The sequence below is a fragment of the Paralichthys olivaceus genome, chromosome 19 (genome assembly GCF_024713975.1).
Source record: "Paralichthys olivaceus isolate ysfri-2021 chromosome 19, ASM2471397v2, whole genome shotgun sequence".
NCBI lineage: Eukaryota > Metazoa > Chordata > Actinopteri > Pleuronectiformes > Paralichthyidae > Paralichthys > Paralichthys olivaceus.
The window spans coordinates 15,456,021-15,475,107 of NC_091111.1; the positions used below are offsets into that span (position 1 = coordinate 15,456,021).

The 19,087-nt window shown below is 41.2% G+C and overlaps 2 protein-coding genes and 1 long non-coding RNA gene across 4 annotated transcripts; 1 reads left to right on the forward strand and 2 right to left on the reverse strand.

Annotated features, from left to right (window-relative positions):
- Positions 1-270: 270 nt before the first annotated feature.
- LOC109636039 (protein ripply2-like) lies at positions 271-1,891 on the reverse strand. The gene is given in 4 exon segments (XM_020097536.2): positions 271-638; positions 743-813; positions 919-1,136; positions 1,139-1,891. Coding segments are annotated over 4 exon segments (489 nt in total). The 5' UTR covers positions 1,176-1,891; the 3' UTR covers positions 271-475.
- A 7,052-nt stretch (positions 1,892-8,943) lies between these two features.
- Positions 8,944-15,829, forward strand: LOC109636038 (melanocortin-2 receptor accessory protein 2A-like). Of its 2 annotated transcripts, none has more exons than XM_020097534.2 (4): positions 8,944-10,945; positions 11,150-11,290; positions 11,700-11,799; positions 12,719-15,829. In XM_020097534.2, the coding sequence occupies exons 1-4, from the start codon at positions 10,915-10,917 to the stop codon at positions 13,131-13,133; spliced, it is 687 nt and encodes a 228-aa protein (XP_019953093.2). In that variant the 5' UTR covers positions 8,944-10,914; the 3' UTR covers positions 13,134-15,829. The 2 variants fall into 2 exon arrangements, with proteins under 2 accessions (XP_019953093.2, XP_019953094.2); XM_020097535.2 differs by having other exon boundaries at positions 8,947-11,060.
- A 134-nt stretch (positions 15,830-15,963) lies between these two features.
- On the reverse strand, positions 15,964-17,729 carry LOC138405519 (uncharacterized). The gene is made up of 2 exons (XR_011239284.1): positions 17,426-17,729; positions 15,964-16,398 (listed from the first exon to the last, which is right to left on the reverse strand). It is a non-coding gene; the product is annotated as an uncharacterized lncRNA (long non-coding RNA).
- Positions 17,730-19,087: the final 1,358 nt, after the last annotated feature.

Here is a 19,087-nt window from a genome sequence, read left to right on the forward strand (position 1 = left end):
ACAGTTTCCACACTTCAGGCGACACTGGGCAGGAAGTGACGGCTTTACCACTTTGCACTTATCCATGGGAACAGAGCTGTTCAGCCCTTAAACAGGCGGATGTGTTGAGCAGAGTTTAGAAACTCTTTAATGAATAATCCAAACCCAGGAAACTCAACAGAATAACACCTCAATATATCTGTTTTCAATTCAGTTGATAATATGATTCCAAGTTTCCCTAAAGTCTGACATGATACAAAAATAGATCCCAGACATCAACATAATTTCTTATGCATTTTATTGCAAAGCTCAACAAAATACAAATGAGGTAGAAAATGAATAATTTAAAGCGTCATGCTTAGTATCAAAACGAGGATGTATTTACATATATGTACATGAATAAATTAAGAGAAATAGAATAATAATAATAAAATTAACAATAATAAAATAAATTGTCACATTAGGGAACAGTTCAGAGAGTCTTTGCAGGAGACAGTTAGTTCAGCTCCTTGTCCATCTCCTCCTCTTCATCGTCGCTGTCTTCATCGCTGCTGGAGTCCTCGTAGACGCAGATGGTCGCTTGGACCGGATAGTTGCGCAGGAGCATTTCTGCGTCCTGGAACAGGTAATCGAAGCATCTCGACTTTGGCCAATACAACCTATAACAAGAGGAAACAATAATCAATACACGATGCATACAGGGGGATGCAGCACATTAGAAATAATGGTAATGTGGGGGGGGGGGGTAATGAAGAGAACTTACTTGACTGGGTGCACGAATTGAGGAGGTTTTGAGGACTTTGGATCAGAGAGGTCTCCATGTATGGAATTCATCTGAAAGTTAAAAATTTTTTATCTTGTTAGACTTTTTATCCATTAAAATTGAAAATGCATGTTTGAATTTAAAGACTTTAAGAGTTAAAAGGGAACTAAACCCACCTTGTGTGCGTCAGGTTTGTCTTCTCCAGTCCACGGTCTCCACATGTCGGACTGCTGGGTGCTGACATTGTCTCCGTTAAAAGCAGAAGGTAATCCACCGTTAGTTGGGAAGGTCTCCATGGTTTCCTTGTGGTTGTCTGTCCTGCGTAAAGTCCTGAGAGGATGTGAGGCTGCAGTGCCAGGAAACCTCCTATTTATCAGAGCCCTCGCGCAGCCGGTGCCAAATTGCGCTTTGACGCGTCCCCAAGTGTTTCCATGCGCCACGATGGTGAGGTGCGAAATCACACTTTGGCAAACTCCGAGCATTTGGCCACTTTCTGCCTCAGTCCTGAGTGTAGGATTTAAACTCATACGATTATATTCTCCTTATAGATTGAGACTGTTTTCTAACGATGAGCTCTGTTTTTACTTGTGTTAGTTTTCAAAGGCCTTTACGCACTCGCTCACTGTGTCCACTGTGCTGCTGTTAAGGCTTTGAGCGCACGCTGGTTTGATTATAGTCTGTACCAGGGAGGTTTTAATTAACTGAGGTCTAATGAATTGAGTGATGGTTCAGTTTGGTTTATTAAATTAAAACGTTAATTAAAAACCTAATTGAACTCTTCAACCTCTTCACCTCTCGGTATCTGTGTGCGCAGCCATTTGGGCTGAGAGGTGTGAAGAAACACGTGCCCGACTGTCGCCGCCCGCTGAGAGGCTGATGGAAGAAGGCTCGTGCGCTGTGAGGGGGGGTTGACACGCGCCAGCCCTCCATTCATACACTAGCAGGGGGATGGGGTATGTGTGTGTGGGGCGTGGGGTGCATTATGGGAATTCTACGTGTTGAAAGACATCATCGTTTAATTCATTAATTCATTTATTGAAAGGAGTGATGCTTTCTTCCAGTGCACCAGTAGGGGGCAGCGTGAGGCCACATGCAGGGATATGTGCAAACATGTGATGCAACTTTTATGTGTATGTGTTAGAGAGCAGATTCTCCTGCTGTCATTCAAAACTAATGTGTGTGTGTGTGTGTGTGTGTGTGTGTGTGTGTGTTCTCTAGAGAACAGTCAGAGCTTGACACTGATAAGGTCCACAGACTTTTCTTTCTTTTCTTCTTCCTTCCTTATTTCCTTCCTTCCCTCCCTCTGTCCTTCCCTCAACCATCTCTCCATCCATCCGTCCTTCAGTCCTTGTTTCCTTCCATCCATCCATCTGTCTTTTCTTCTCTCTGACCTTCCTTCCTTCCTTGCTAACTGGACTCACCATGCACTGCTGTGAGCTTCATTTGCAAACATATACAGACTCATCACATGCTCTTGCTATTCAAACACATTAACAATAGACCTTTTTATACAGTGTTGTACCATTATGATTTTAAATCACAGAACAGTTTCATGTTATTTTATCACTTTTATGTTAAGCGAGAAAAAAGCAAAGTAGGTCAAAAAGAGTGAATGAAAAGTAAACAGAAAGCAGGGTCAGTGTTTGGGATGTGTCTGTCACTTCTGGATGAAGACAAATTGAAATTCTCTGCAAGGTCCAGAGACGAACGTGTCCCACATCATCGACCACACACAGAATATTAAGGTCACTCATCAAAGAGGCGATCCAGGAGAGAGCCATTATCCCTTGTTGGTTTATTCATCATGAACAGGTAAAGAAAGGAGGAGACGGAGATAAAGGGACACAGATGAGCTGCTGATGTGTTTTTGAGACAAGGAAATATTTAAAAAATGATACGACACAATCTGTTTTTTTTGTCCTTCTGCAGATTAAACAAAAGACTGAACTGAATTGACAACAGGTCTTATCCCCTCCTTTGTGTTCATTTACACTTCTTCTCTTACACAGACTGTTACACTCAAATGTCCCCTCTCCATGGCAACAGGCGACCCCAAATAACATAATTTTCTAATAATGGGCTCAGTAAAACCTTGTCCTTTTATTTTTGCTTATTAAGCCACCACAGTGATTTTATTATGCTCCTGGATGAATGCATGTGGAAGCTGCAGCCCTTCATGACGTCGCCTCCCATGTGTGTTAGCACTCTATCTTTTTAGCTGGACTCGTGCATTGAACCAGTTTTGACATTTTAATCGAGAAGCTGCAGTGTACAGATTCATTTGAAGGACTCAGATCGCTGCTGCACATTGTGACACGGAGCGGAAAACATGCTCTGCTCCAGTGCTAGCAGTATTTTTAGGATTTGCTCATGTTCCTGGCACATGCTGGGTGTCTTATCCGCAAGACAAACATAACAGAAAACCTTCATTTATCTAATTAATGTCGCACCTGAGTGATAATGTTGCTAAACCTTCTGTATATTGTGACTATTACCAGGGAATGTCAGTCAAGAGATTGAGTAAACAAGAGAACTTGAGCTGTTTGTGCTCATTTACGATCTCCTCCCCGTTTTCACACCCTGACAGCTTTCCCCAAACACACAGCAGTTGGGCATCACACATGTCGCCCAGCATCTTCCAAATGGAGAACTCCTCTGTTTTAATGAGATCTTAATCTGTCTTCATTTGGCAGAGGCCTGGAGGATTAACTCAGAGAACAGAGACAACAAGAAAACAAGATATTCTGTTTCTTACAAACTTTTAAATCCAGACCGCCTTTTGAAAACTGACACCTCTCTCCTTCAAGTTTGGCCAAAATCAGTCACTTACTTGTTTTTGTAATCATGCTCACAAATAAAAAAGCAACAGATAAGCACAAGACAGCAGCTGATGACATAACGTCCTTGGCAGAAATGATGAAGAAAATAAATGAATTTACCGAGGGGCCTGTGGGCCACACCGAGGGTAGTTATCATGATAATAGTCTTTGCATTCTGGTCATGCAAGACCGTTGATTAAATGTAATCCAGGGCACAGTGGCATTGACCTTTGCCCTCCTTAAAGATGTGAGTAATGTCTCAGATTCAAAGAGACGCATGTACAAATAAGAAGAATGGTCCTCAGTGCAACCACAGGAGGAAGAAGAGAGTTCACTCATCCCACCTTCTTGCCTCCAGCTTAAATGCATTTATTAATTTATTGGTTTTTGAGAAGAAAAAGATTTGAAGGTGTAAACAGTAATTCTTTTTAGTCTGTGCATCACCGACTAATCGATAAAAGGTGTTTGTGTTCGAATTGAGGACGACCTGCTTCTCGTCTCTAAACCCTGAAGAAAACATAATGTCCTCGGTGGATATAATGACAAAACATACATAATACAGATTGTGAATACTTGCATTTCGAAGAGGAAATGTTTATTTGCTTGCTCATTGTGGGAGCTGTTGGGTTTCTCTATAATTTCCAGGGTTATAGGGTCTTGGCCTTCAATGTAGAGTGCCTTGAGATATTGTATATTATGATTTGTTGCTGTAAAAATAAAACTGAGTGGAATTTTGACCTAGAATGACTCACAGTAAAGTGTGTACGTCCACCGAGCCCAACAGCTTCCTCGTGTTTAATCAAGCTGCACCAAACTGCACACACTCAAATATCAGTCCACTAAACCTGATTGTTGTCATAAAGATCCACAAACTATTCTCTGACAAATTAAGGAAAATTTTTAAAAATGCCTTATCTCACAATATCAAAGAAAGTAAAGACAATTTTCTTGGATCCGTTCTCTGATGCGGATCCACACCGAAGTTTAACATTTTCTTTACCTGATCCATATCACAGCCTTCCAACAATTACTGTCTTAATCCCTCCAGTTGTTTTTCTGCAATCGTGCCAACTAACAGACAAACACACTGAGACAAAACATAACCCTCTTGGTGGAGCGTGTTCATGCATTCAGGTGAGTTGAGGACGTTTCATCAAACCCTATTTATTATTCAAATCCTGAACAGCCGGTCGCGGAAATTCAATAAGCTCATGGTACAAAATCATTCAAAATGTGCCTCAAATACAAAATGTTGCAGTTAATTCAATGTGATGCTCTGATGAAGTCATGCGTGACCACGGCAGTGCCTGTTCATGTGGTTTTCCTCTGAACTTTGAGTTATGTACTGAGAAATAGATGTGCAGGGGGTCAGACTGAACCAGATGCCACTTCAACTGAAATCCAGAGTGTTCCCTTGGAAACCATCCGCTGAAGAAACAAATTAAATAATGCACTGTAAATATGAGAGGAAATACTCGTGCCTTATTAGTTCATATACACTTCTCTCAACAACCAGCTTTATTTCAGTCCCAGACCTTCCAACACTCACAGCAGAGACTTTAATCCCAAAGCAAAAAGGTCAAGATGACAGTGCCCTGTCTTCTCCTGACTGACTTTCATGATTGCTCAATATCACGCAGACAGATTTTTGGGTTCACGATGACATAAAACTGAGCTGGAAGACTCCTCCAGCACTGATCCACTTACAAACACCTCCTGGTGGGAGTCAATTTAGATAACTGAGGCGAGAGAGAGGATCTCCGAGGGTTTGCAGCTTGAAAGAAATTGAACTGTGTGAGAAGTGGGAGAGATTTTAAAAAATCTCCTTCAACTGAAAATGAGCACAGACCAAGGAACAAATGGGAAATATGATGGAACTACAATGGCACTCGTTTTATGTTAGCTAAGTTATTAAAAATAATAATATATAAATACAGTATATACTATGTTTTTAGAGGTCATTGCAAATGATATATCAGCCAGCAGCATGTCTTTTAACCTGAACACGTAACATTAAGTAGACTCGGTGCATCGCGCCCTCCAACAGTCAACTTATGAAATGTACATTTTTATTTGGATCTACACTCATAAATGTCAGTGCCCTAAACAGGCCATGTTTTTTTAATCAAGATCCATGAAGTTCCTCCCTCACCACAACTGTATCCTTCCACCACATTTCATGTTAATCCATCCAGAAGTTTTTACTCACTCCTGCGAATTAAAAGATGGATCTGAACCCAAATTGTATGGATCCTTCCCTGACCCATACCGCACCCTTCCACCAAGTTTCATGTTCATTCCTCTCACAATTTTTGCATAATCCTGCTCAAAGTACAAACAGACAAAAAAGCGCCCATGAAAATACAACCTCCTTAGTGGAGACAGTCAGTAAATATGAGAAAGAGAAAATAAGTATAATTATAAATGTAAGGTCAAGTCACAAAGACTCAAGGATAATACATTCTTTCTGTTGAATAACTCCTTTCATGTTGCAACAATGCAGAGCCCATGAACCCTCTATTTTCATTTCACAAGAGCAAAGACAGAGCCACGTGAAAGAGTGTGAAGCCAAAGACACATATTCTACTCTTAAGAGTCTTTTTTGTGTCTGTGTTTTTTTTTCTGGGGTAACTGTCAGACGTACTGTAATGTGTTACCGCACTGAATCTCAATCACTACCAGCCTCATCTGAGTGCACAGCCCCTGCAGTGGTGAGTCAGATATTGATGCTATTGTTGCCCCACTGCTGCTGATTATGTCGAAAAAAAACAAGTTCACCTGTTCAACTGAAAGAGTTCACAATCCATCCAGCTAGTGGCCAGTAATAACTACACCTCCTTATGAAACCACATCTGCTACATTTCTTTTTCCATCAAGTTCCATTTATTATTCCCCTGAGAAATCTCTCAAATATCTTTGTCCGGATCTGTACCAAACTTTAATGGGTTCTTTTTTGGCCCATGTTCCATCCCTCCACCAAGTTTAATGGAATTAGTTTTTGATAAACAAATGGACCAGGGTGAAGCGTAGGTTAAAATCAGTTTAAATAAAATGTTTTCATCCTGAGACCAACGCTAATACACTAATGCTAAGCAGCTAAGACGTGTTGATGACTTTTCAAACATGCAATGGACATAAAACTGGAAGAATTCAATACCTCAGTATGAAAGAAAAGAGCTGGACGCAGACAAAAATGTCGACTTGGAGAGAGAACAAGTTTCGAGAGCGTTTGCTGAAAAGGGCAGAGGCAAAACATGTTCCTTCTGCTGCAAAAGTTATAAGTTAGAGAGTTTCCTGTTGTTGGAAACGCCTCAGACCTGGACAAGCTCCTGCTGTGTTGTTCATGTGTGAAAAGCCAGAAAATGTCGGGACCTAATTGTCCCAACATTTTCAGTTTGAAACGGCACATCTATGTTCCTGGCACATATCAGTCATACTGGTGATACAAGGAGTTTTTAATCCTCACTGACAAGAACTTTGACAGTTTAGCTGCCAGCGACCACCACGCACATTCCTTTTGATCAAAGCTCTCGCAATATTCACTGTGACTCCAGCGCAGCATAATATCTCACCACGACACTGCAGTTAGAGAAGAACAAAGCTGTGGCCCAAAGCAGAACCGACAGAAGGGAAATGAATTCTGCAGCGTCGGCCTGCAAATGAACGACAGAAAACAGAGATGAGAGCAAGCTCAAGGTCGTCTTTACATGAGTTGATATCTGTGATCGAGTGATTATCTTTCAGCCTTTTTTCTACTGCGCGATGTGACACAGTATCAGATGACATTTTTCTATTTTTGTTTTGAAAAATCACATGATTATACATGGCATCCAGACACACATGCTTTTGCTGTTTATGCTTTTTAGAGCAAATTATTCACAAACTGTAAACAACAAACGCTATCAGCCACTAGATTATTTGCCAGATGCTAGAAGCAATCCTGATGCATCACTGAGCATCAAAATAAGAACACAAACGCACTCACAAACACACCCACTGCTGCCCCCAAAAACCTCCCAGGAGCAGGGGCTGATCCAGGGGCCATTGGCCTTAGCTGAAATCTGATCGGCCCCTCAAGTGCCCGTGCTCTCTCTGGAGTATTTTTAGTAGCTTATTATACGAACAATAAATATGACGATTTTTCATTGAAGTACACAAAGACAAAGACTTAAAAGTGCATCTGAATCAGGAATTGTGCATGGACATATAACATATAACTGGCCCCTCAGTCTAAATTGTGGCCCCTGATTTAGAAAAATCCTGCCTTCAGGGGAGGTTGTTTCAAAGATACAAACTGTGTGAGAATCATTAAAAATATGTAAACAATTTAAGCCTCGCTGTTCTTCTCTGAACTGCGATTTTTCAGTGTAACTTTAATAGAAAAAAAAAATCATATTCACCAGAAAATGCTTGATGCTTCAAATTAGATGTTTTTCCAAAACCCAAGAGAAAAGGAGACAAACCGAGAACAGATGCTTCGTGCACTCAGAGAAGCAACGAGTGAGCGGAAGCTGGAGCAATGGAAATCTGTTCCAGCAACAAAATATCTGAGTGCAAGCATACGTGTTTGAACAAATCTAAGCGCAAGCAGGGGCTATTTGAGTACACACACAGGGTGAAAACATTAGAAAACCTGAACATGAAATGAATAATAGGGGATTTAATTGCTGCTTATCTTGATGAATTCCCTGAGTCAACTGAGTTAAACATGATTTAGAACTGGGCACCTCTGTCTTCTTCTGGAATAAAAGCTCTCCGCAGTAAGAAGTCCTTGAGATAACAGGCGCTGCGGAGCTGTGTGCAGCCTCCTGACTCAGTCCCTGACACTGCGAGGATGAGAAACACTGGGTCAGGAGGAAATAAATCTTTATCTGACATTTTGTAAAGGTATCTGCTGGAGAGTGGAATCCATGTTTATAACCTGTGTTTTTGTCTGAAGCACTGAAGCAGCAGAGAAACAAGAGGGAGGTGTTGATGTCAGCTGGTGGCAGAGAAGTAGGTTCCTCGTGGTGGTTTAAATGTAGCATCGGCACGCTGCCAGATTCAGACTTGTAATTTATTTATACGCTTGGATGTGTTAATGCTACAAGAAGTATTTTCACACAGAGCTAGTTTCTCATTCAGCACAAACAGACAGATCATCTTTAATTCACGGTTGGATTTCTCATATATATAACACTGCTCTATGCCCTGCTCCTTTCAGACTAAAGAAGTGTGTATTTCCAAAATCCTAAACCGAGTTTTTAGTTACCTTAAAGCTCGGGTTGGTAACTAAGGCTGCTTGTTGCAACAGTTTTTTGCTAATCTTAGCTTACTGTAGTTGCCATGAGCAGATATCATAGAAATCACTGTGAAACTGTTGGGAAGAGACATTAAAAAGCATCCAAACACCGTCCTGGGTTTTCCACTGTGGCATCAGACTGACAGTCTAATATTTGGAAGTAAGACGCTGAATATTAAAATCCCTCAGTTGGTTTAATTTATAGTCTGATCACAGGGTTGTGATTAAAACACCTTGAAGCTGCAGCGACAGGACATATGACAGATTTTGGCCTGAGATACTGAGAAAAAAAAGTGTTTTCATTCAGGGAAAAATACTTTTAGCTGGAGGCCCAGTGAATGAATGGATGCCTGCAAAGAGTAAAGTAATGAATGACTTCTGATAAAGGCTGTCGCTCATGTGAAGATTTACAATGGCATGAAAATGGCTCATTTAGTGATGTGGTGCTTGAATTTTAATAAGCATTTCCTGCCTCTAGCTGACACATTTTCAAACTCTGCTCAGTTGAATCCACTTTGTTTGAAGCCTCGCAGGAACCTCTTGCTTGACCACAGCAGATGGTGGCTCCATTCATGTGTGCACCTGGTGGGTGGCAGGTTATGAAAATGTGCATGGTGGGGTTTCACCAAACGTGTCACGACAAAACTTAGGTGATGCCGGCGAACGCTCAAAATATATTTGGGTTTTCCCTCAGCAGCAGGTCGGTAACGTGCAATATAAACACTTTGTGAAATACACTCTGATTTTATTGCAGACAGCGCCGCCAAGTCTCCTGACACTCACTGAATGTCATGAAAAATGGAACCTGTGATTCTGGTGTTGATGGATCTGTGACCATTGGCGTTGGACTGTGTATAAAGATGGTTGACATGACAGCTCCCCAAAAGTGAAGCCAAACAATCTGCATCACCCTCTTGGTGGCTGTCTGCGGTATAGGTCATAAACTCCACCTCCTCCATGTTAGTTGATGGAACATGTGGCTTTACGCCATAATCACTATAGTCTTTAAAGATGGCGGCACCCATAACCAGATATTTTAGCTCCATTGAAGGAAGTAGATCCTCATATAGTCTGTGCTATATACTCACATGTTCTACATTGAACTCTTCTGTATTAGCATTAAAATCAGTAATTTTACATAATGTTGACATGAATTCATTATATATGAAATCCTGGGGAACAAGAAAAAACTAATCAGAAAACAACTAAATCAGTAGCAGGTTAAAGTCAAGGAATATATGTGATTCAGTTTTTTATTTATTATTTATTATCAAGCTGCGTGTTATTATGTTAATCTGTGATTTGTTCCTCTGAGTTTTGCCACTGAGCCGTACTGAGTCATCCCAGATTATCGTTTTGTCATATTCATGTCTTTTGTTCCCTCATCAAACAAAGTGGTGTGATATGCATAATTAATAGTATTATTAATTAGCATGGTTTTTAAGAGTGGGTGTATGATCATAGAGGAGGGAAACAACTTCAGAAGATCTGTGATTGGTCTTTTATTATTATTTCTAATGTGAAACTAATGAGGACACCCACCCAAACTTACTATTATTATATTCTGAGGAAGATAATTCTCCTCACTGCCCTTGCACAATGTACAAGTTATATATAAATATATATTAATTTATATTGCTATTGGTTCATGGTTCAAGATGTTGATGTGTTTGTAGAAAATGTTCTTACATCCTCCAGACCGTTGAATATGAGAAGTGGTAATATTTTCATCCCACATTAAAAACCCACCGTCCTGTATGTATTCAACCAAAGGTCTTGACTCTTTATTAAACGCATTAATTATCTATGAGGGTTCAATACAAATAGACCTGGAGATTAATCAGCTGCTGCAGTGGACACACCTCCTCACACTGGAGAATATCCATGTCTTATTATTAGCAGCAGCCTCACTCCTGACATGACACCTGAAGAACAATCCCAGTTTCCCTCTGGATGAGCCTGTCGTGAAGAGGAGGCTGGATGAGGCTGACGCGCACTGAGCTGCTGCTGCTGCTGCTTCTCCTCCAGGGCTCTCAGAGGGATGGAGGGACTTTTTGCGTCACGGTGAAACGATGGATTTCCCCTCTCATCTTCACATTTTGGGTACGTTTTTAAAATCCCGGAACAACGACGTAGCACCCAAGGAGTTGTGATTTGCGCAATACCCAAATCCAAAAGACAGTGGAGTTGTTCCCAACACCAGGGGGAAGATTGTGTGGTTTGTAAACTTCGATGCGTAAATGGCAACATGAGCCCTGTCAGCAGCTTCCTCGCTGGATTGATGTCGTGTGTTTTTCTTGTGTCAAGGTTCGTTCAAACCGGGGGTTGAGATGTCCGACCTCCACAACCGGAGCCAAACCAGCGCGCGTCGCGGGGAATACGTGTGGCAGTATGAGTATTATGACGACGAGGAGCCCGTGTCTTTTGAGGGACTCAGGGCGCACAGATGTAAGACGATGCCTCACCTGCCATTGTTTCTGCCGCGTGTGGGCGAGCCTCTTAGTGCATGTTCAGTATTTGTGTGTCAGCAAACAAGGTTCCTGTGCATTACATGTATTGTGGTCCATGTTGCCTCAGCAGTGATAAACATGCTTGTCAATAAACACATGATGCTGCAGCACCTGGACTGGTAGGTGCTCTACACTCCACTTGTAATGATCAACAAAACTTAATGAAAAAAGAAAAATTGGCACAACAGAGGAAGCTGGAGTCATCTTCCAATTAGATTTTAGAAATCCTGAATGCCTGCTTTCAAACAGTAATAGATTATTTCTGCTCTTGTGGGAGCCCCTGCAGATGGGGGTCAATGATTGAAACCATTTGCTGTAATAAGATTCTCTCCTCTCTGGCATTTCAGACTCCATCGTCATTGGCTTCTGGGTCGGACTCGCTGTGTTTGTCATCTTCATGTTCTTTGTGCTCACGCTGCTCACGAAGACCGGAGCTCCACATCAGGAGTGAGTATTAAACCATGTTTCCCACACATTTCACTGTTGCAGGAGTGCAGGGCAATTCAGCCCTTACACTTCCAATCTCAGACACTCGGGGCTGGAGGATAAACACAACGTGTACAGAAGCACAGAGTGGCAGTGCTGCGATGAGTTCCACTGATGTGTTTGCTATTCTGACGGCAGATTGTGTTGGACGGCTTTCTGAATGTTGTTGTACCCGTCTGTGATAAGCTGATATTTTGCTCGGAGGTATGGTGGAAACTGCTTAGGAGTTCCTCTGATAAGGTCAGACTGAGACTAGCACTGAGGTCAAGCTAAAAAGAAATAGAGAATTTATTGGCTCGCTGTATTTCTTTTCCCCGCTATTCTTTTTTTTTCTTTTAGTGTGTTATTCAGGACGCAGAATCAAAAACAGTGAAAAAGAGAAAAACAAGACAAGAAATCTGAAGCAGTGGTGCAGAACCCATTCTGAACATGCCTGTTTGCCTGGCATGTGGTGATGCTGGTTGCATCTTTCGTTTTGAAACTGACCTGCAGTATTCAAGACCTGCTGAGAACCCTGGAGCTGCACCATCGTTGCTGTTCATCTGTTTATTCAAGGTTCAGTGAAGCTCGACTTAGTGCAGAGAACCAGTTGTCGTGAAAGACTTCACATGAGTCACAACCGCTGCTGCTACAGAGGACTGGCCCTTATTCTAATTTTATTAATATTGAACTTATCGTGCGACCAAATTGCATCAAATTCAACAATAGACAAGACAAGTGTTAAGATGAATGGTTCAAATACAGAAAGAGAGAGATATCTGGAATTATATAGTAGATTGGTTCGACAGCTACATACATATGTTTCATTAAAGCCCCTCGTGTTTTCAAAGCCTTTTCCTGCAGCAATCACAATCTAGTTCTTTCCTTCTTCCCTAAACAGAAATCCAGAGTCTGCTGAAAAGCGGCATCAACCAGGAAGATGTCTGGTGGACCTCGGCGGTGTCCAGGATGAAAATGAAAAGGCCTTCTCTCGTCCACTGCTAGAGGGGTCCCGCTCGTATTTTCATTTCTTTATCAACGAGGAGGATCAGGGTGAGGGGAAACAAAACCCAGAAGATAAGAAGTTTGGGAGGCAGACGGGGGCTGTAGCCCAGCAGGGCACCTGCAACCAGCCCAGAGGAATCATGGATGATATGGAGGAGGATGTTGAGGAAGCTGGGGGACACCACCAACCTATGATGGGACTAATGGAGGAGAGTAAGAGAGACAGAGAGTGTGCCTCCATGTCCCACTTCAACATCCCTAATTTTGTGAGTTTGGAGCACAGCTCAACACTTGGGGAGGACGATTTGTAGAGCGAGAAGCACGTCATACTGAAACAACACCGTGACTCCCTGTGACATCTACTAACGCTGTTACTACAAAACATAAAAAGGCAAGGACATGGTTATTTAGTTTGAATTTCCTTTCATAGGTCCATTTGTGACTCAGAAAAACACTAACCTGCCACACAACACTACCATTTTCATTCTGTGTTTTTCAGCATTCTTTCAGATCGGCCAGTAATCTGCACTTATGCTGCCCGACAGTTCCTTATTAAGTGCAGCTCTGTTTTAAAAAGACATTTCATTCCTGTTAAACAGTAGCTTTTACTTCAGCTCCTCCGAGGGTGGCTTCTGGAAAAGATGAATTACTACACCGGAGCAGATAGAAAAAATTCACTAGAGAGCGATGTGCTGTTGAATTGCTTTTTTCTGCAATCCTGGAGGGGGGACATTTTCTCTGCAACTCTGTCAACAAAGAAGATTAAAAACATAGGATTGTATTTGCTCTAAAATGGAATGTGAAGTGTATTTTTACTGTGGTAGCACCGAATCAAACATATCATTGTTCCTTTACAGGGTATAGGCAACCAGAGGCCATGGATGATAATGTGAATAACTGCTGATGTTGATGACTAATAAAGCTGATGTGATTTTGGAAGTCTACGCAACATTGGTGGAGTGAAGCATTTGTTACCATTTCACAACATACACCCAACTATAAAACTTAAACTTAAAACTATAGCACCCACCTAGTGCCAAACAGCAGGCAAAGTTAGAAACCAGCTAATAAACACACGCAGAATCATCTCAGCAGTCAAATACTTTGCTCAGTGTTCAGAGGAGACCAGAGTGGATATCGGACTAACAAACAATTATTAGTAAATGCTAATGTTACAGTGTTGTATCAATGTCTATTATAATGTTATATTAACTGTAGAAAAAGATAATATGTGAGCTTTGTGTTCACAACTTGTTTAAAATAAAAGTTAACGCTAGTTGAGCTTAGACTGTTTGTAAAGATTGATGATATCAAAGCTCCCAAAAGAGAAGCCAAATCATCTTGATGGCCCCCTAGTGGCTGGCAGCTATGCAGTTTATATACCCTGCCTCCTTTATGTTAGCAGATGGGAGACGGAACTATCAAAACATTTGTTTTAAACACATTAAAGAAATTTGATAAACTCAGTAAAAACATAACATAACAATTATGATTGTAATAGCTATAAAAATGTATTTTGTAATAGCATCAGTGTTTGGGAAGATTTGAGCTAACAACACGTACAAGCTCCTCCTGAGGAGAACCACACTCCTGTCTGTGTTTTTATTCATGTTTTAAAGTCAAAACAAATCATATTACTTTGCATTTTCAGGTGGTGATTATGCAAATGATCATTGCCAGCTATTGTTGTCACATTTCAGCAAATGCACAATATATTTGGCTGATGGGAGGACGTTGTGGAAATGCCAAAGAGTCAATCAACATTAACACATACTTGACATTATTTCAGATTTTGACAAACAACCCCTAAATCTTTTCCCGACACCCCAGGGAAATACATGTTCCAACACTAGGTCGTCTCACATATAGTATCTTGTGTTTTTTGAAAAGGGCAGGCAGTTGCAACCAAGCTGAACAAATGCGATTAGTTCATTTCCCAGAACAATTTGCAGGAAAGGCTTTGGCAATTAAGTCAGTGCATTGTGTTCTTTGCTCCTGGTGTAAGTTCACCGGCAGGGAATGTTATTCTTTAATTATTTTACAGCATTATCACATTCTGACATAAGAAGCAATTAATTAGTCTCTGACCAATGATCTATTACGGCAGCTGGCACGGGAACAATTCTGGAAATTGGTAATAAAATTCTGTTAATTGAAAAGTTCTTTCCACTTGCTGAGGCCAGAACACCACATACAGCACAAATATAACGTATGCCTGTTGTCACTGGGCTGAGAATATAAGTGTTGGCAAAACATTTATCATTAAACTTTCATTTTACCTGCACAGCTGAGTATTGTTCAGAAGTGTATCTGTCATGACACCAGAGAAGGATTACAAAATATCTGAGAGTTCAGATCTCAGTCAGGTCCACTTATCTCTGAAAAGAGGCCGCAGAGCTCAGACAGTAAAACGATGTGTAGGCAGCAGGTTAATGTCTGAGGTCATATCATGCTGAAGTTACCATCAGATAAATAAAACATGTGGCCTGTGAGAGGAGACCTGTGAGAAGCACAGCACAAAGGATGCAGCACATAAAACAATTGATTTAACCACATTCCCCTATTTCCTGGTGACCAGACTTCAAAATAAAGTAATTACCACATCAGGGGGGCGGGTTGCTGTGGTAATGAGAATCTAAATTGGCTGGTGGTGAGAAGGAGAGCAGCAGTGAATCACAGTTTTAGTGTTTAGTTTAAATACAGGACCACTGTGCAACAGCAAAGAAGAGAAAGCTGAGAGCATTTGTTAGAAAACAAAAGATGGAGAAACTGAATGTACGTCTAACTGCTGGTGGATAAAGTGTGCAGAGAGTATGCACACATGTATGAGTTTGCCCCGTGGCATGGATTTTGGTGTGGAGCCCTCATTGATCTTCAGTGGCATTGATGCACCAGTGGGAGGATGCAATGCTTGATTAAACCATGCTAAGTTTGCTGTAAGGAAGAAGAAGACTTCATTTTCAGGTGCCAACAGAGCTTCTTGAACATGTGACAGCCCATAACGCTTTTTATGGAGAAGACCGAAGGGGGAGGACCTGATAAAAAAACCCCAGTGAGACCTCCGTTATATGAAAATGGTTCAGGTTTCAGAAGTCCGATAGTGAGCAGAAAACAAAATCTGCAAATTATGTTGGACGAGAGTTGGAAATAAGAAATACTTTTAATTCTCATTTTAGCCGCCTCCTTCAACATGGACTGCGTCCTCTGAAGGACGGAAAACAATGAATTTATCATGACACATAGCATTATCTTAAACTTTATCAAGATTCTGTTGTTTTTTCAAACTCAATGTGTGAGATTAAAACACTCAGGAGGGGCATGCTCTGGACTCCAGGCTCCACATGCCCCTGCAGATTGCCTTTGTGCAGTGAGCGTCAACAACCAGTGGGTGGGGCAGTGGAGTCGAATCCATTCCACGTGGGGAGTCTGCCATTTGCTCTGTTCACCAAATGCCCCTCTGCGGTCCCTGCAGGCCTTGTAGTTCAGAGTTGTTGAGTTTGAAGTGACGCTTCAACAAATGAGCAGCAGCGGGGGAGGCGACTGACAGAGAGAGAGTGAGAGACAGAGAGAGGCATGCTGGGAGAAAGGAAAACATTGGCGTTTTGTTGACGCACATGATCCCGAAAAGAGCCAGTGGGTGTTAAAAAGAAATGTCAGGGAGACAACATATTGTGTCACTCATGCACAGGCTGCATGATCAGCAAGAGCCACTGTGATACAATATCTGCAAGACCACATAATTACCAGTTTGAGATGAAGCTTCCACAGTCTGATTCACTGGGATGTCACTGAGTTCTGATTAACTTCTCATTAAATCTAATTCAGGAAATTATTTCTAGGCTTAACTGAGCCAACTATCGCGACTAAAGGTCAAATGAACCGAGATGACTGCTGGTTATGTTTTGTCGGAGGATTAGAACATGCTGCTCGGCTCGTCAGCGGTGGTAAAAGGTCTGAGTTAGCAGATGCACAACATGACAACGCTCTGCAGATGAGTCACTGCACCAAACCCACTACATACAAAAGTCTCTTTATCTCTCTGCAATGCAGCGCAGGGTTTGGGAGCACATTCGACAGGGATTTAATTTTATCTCCAACTATTCCCCAGCTTAGTTTATACGATACTATAAAGCGTAGCCACCCAAAACAGTTATTCTAAATTGGGCAGCTGTCAAAACCAAACACCGTGGTGAGACTCACTTTGGGGAAAAAAAACTCGACAAAAGAAAATCCAACCTTAAATTAGACTGCAGTTCGAGAGCCTCTCTCTGGTGCAAGAGTGATGGACGAGCATTAAAAAAAAATGTATTCTAACTTCAAAAGAACGGCGTCTGGCCCCAGCAGGCTGCCAACTCAAACAGCTCTCGCCAAGCAAGAAGAATCTGGGTGGAAACAGAGAGCGAGTAACTGTTTTTCTTTCTCTGTCACTCAGCCCAACAAAAAGCGAGCTGGCTGTTGTTAGCAGCTGCCAGGTGAGCACGTCTGAAACTGTCTGAGTGTGACTCAGCGAAAGGGATTCTGTGGTAATGGATGAATTTTTAAAATAAAGTCTTTATATACTGAATATTTCAAGTGACAGTGTAAAGCAGAATGTGTGACTCACCCCCTCAAGTTCTCCTGCAAATCTTTACAATCCAGATCAATTAGTGGAGCCAGTGGAGGTGAAGAGTAAATCACTCTGTACATGTTTTTGTCAGGGTTTTTCTTTTTCAACTTGTCTGTTTAACTTTTTAATTAGTTTCAAACCAGTAGAACTAGACTGACGCAGCTCCGGGGGTTAGATCCTGTGAAATCAGCACGGTTGAGCATGTACCAACAGAGTGAACTTTTTTAAACCGTAAAAGGGAAACAGGCGTATATGTGTCACTGGGAATAAAACCCTGCTACATTTTAGCATTTGCCTACTGTACAATACAATACTACTAATACTACTTCACAATGAAAATGAATATTATGAGCTCCGAGATAAAACCAGAGAAAACTGCTTACGATTTTCTGTACGATGAAGTTCCTGAAATAACTAATAATAGTAAAAATATGTCTTTTGTGTGTTTGTGTATTTTATGTGTTTCCCACTCATTAAAATACAACATACGTCTCCACTTACAGAATACTGTGTCCATTCTAGAGAGATGTTTTATGGGAATCTGTGTTAATTGTTCGTATATTGATAAAGTTTTAAAAATACATTTTGCTATCGTTAGGCTGTGTGTGTTTTGGCATTAGTAAGAGTTAAAACATGTGAAAGGTGAGTGTAAATATTTCATAGGGTGTAGAAGGAGAGAGGTTTCAGTTTCTGTTGCACATTAATAAATGATGAAAAGGTGCAGACAGAGGTGGGGGAGTTTGCATATATTGGTGAATGTGCTCAGTGTGAATAAAAAGTGTGTGAGGTGTAGATGTTACCTGTTGGTTTTAAAAGTGGGGCCGGAGTCAAATATAGGTCCTCTGTTAAAAAAGGAAAAGATAAGTTAAGAACAATATGAGTGAACATGAATGGAATTGAATGAATGCATTAATGAAAAGTTTATTCTGGCATTTGATAATTTAATAAAAATTTAAATGCATATTTTATGTCAGAGGAATGAAGTGTGAACGTATCGATCATTTTATGTCAAACTAGCTCCACTCCGCTTCGGCTACCACACAAAACAAGTCATTTCAATCAAGCAACAAACAAAGATATGAAAAGAGCAGAAACCAAATAAACAGAGAAACAAAATAAACAGAGAAACCAAATAAAGAAAACAAGGAACGTGTTTTCAGTTTCTTTTTTAACCTGACTCCCACATTTTTGGGGGGGATATTTGGGCCAAATTTGATATTGAAAGGCTCAACGCCAACAACAAGGCCTGAAGTGCTGCATCATTGCCTGAAGTGGCCCACATCCACATGGTATCTGAGATCTGACTTACACGACTGTGGAAGACTTTACTTTGTTAAACAATCACAATGAGTGTGGAGATTTCTGCATCGTTATTGTTTTTCTTTTTGTCTTTGTCCGATGTCTCTTTATTTCATTTTATTTGTTGACCTATGTGTTTATATTACATGTATATTTTTACATGTGAAATGCAAACACTGAGGTTAGTCTGTATGACTTTATCCTGCAACAGTCACAGTCAGTGCCAGTGTTTGCATGTGGCCCTGGCGCAGTTGCACAAAACCTCCATAGCTGGCTGCTGTGTCACGGTGCTGTAAAGCCTTGGGGTGTGTGTTAGGTACCTGGCCGGGGCAGATTCCACCTACCGTCAGCCCGTCAGGA

Bases quoted from the DNA above. Each gene is read 5' to 3' on its own strand.
- LOC109636038 (XM_020097534.2), top strand. From the start codon at position 10,915: ATGGATTTCCCCTCTCATCTTCACATTTTGG. The intron at 10,946-11,149 runs GTACGTTTTTAA...TCTTGTGTCAAG, and splicing joins CTCTCATCTTCACATTTTGG to GTTCGTTCAAACCGGGGGTT. The intron at 11,291-11,699 runs GTAAGACGATGC...CTGGCATTTCAG, and splicing joins GGGACTCAGGGCGCACAGAT to ACTCCATCGTCATTGGCTTC.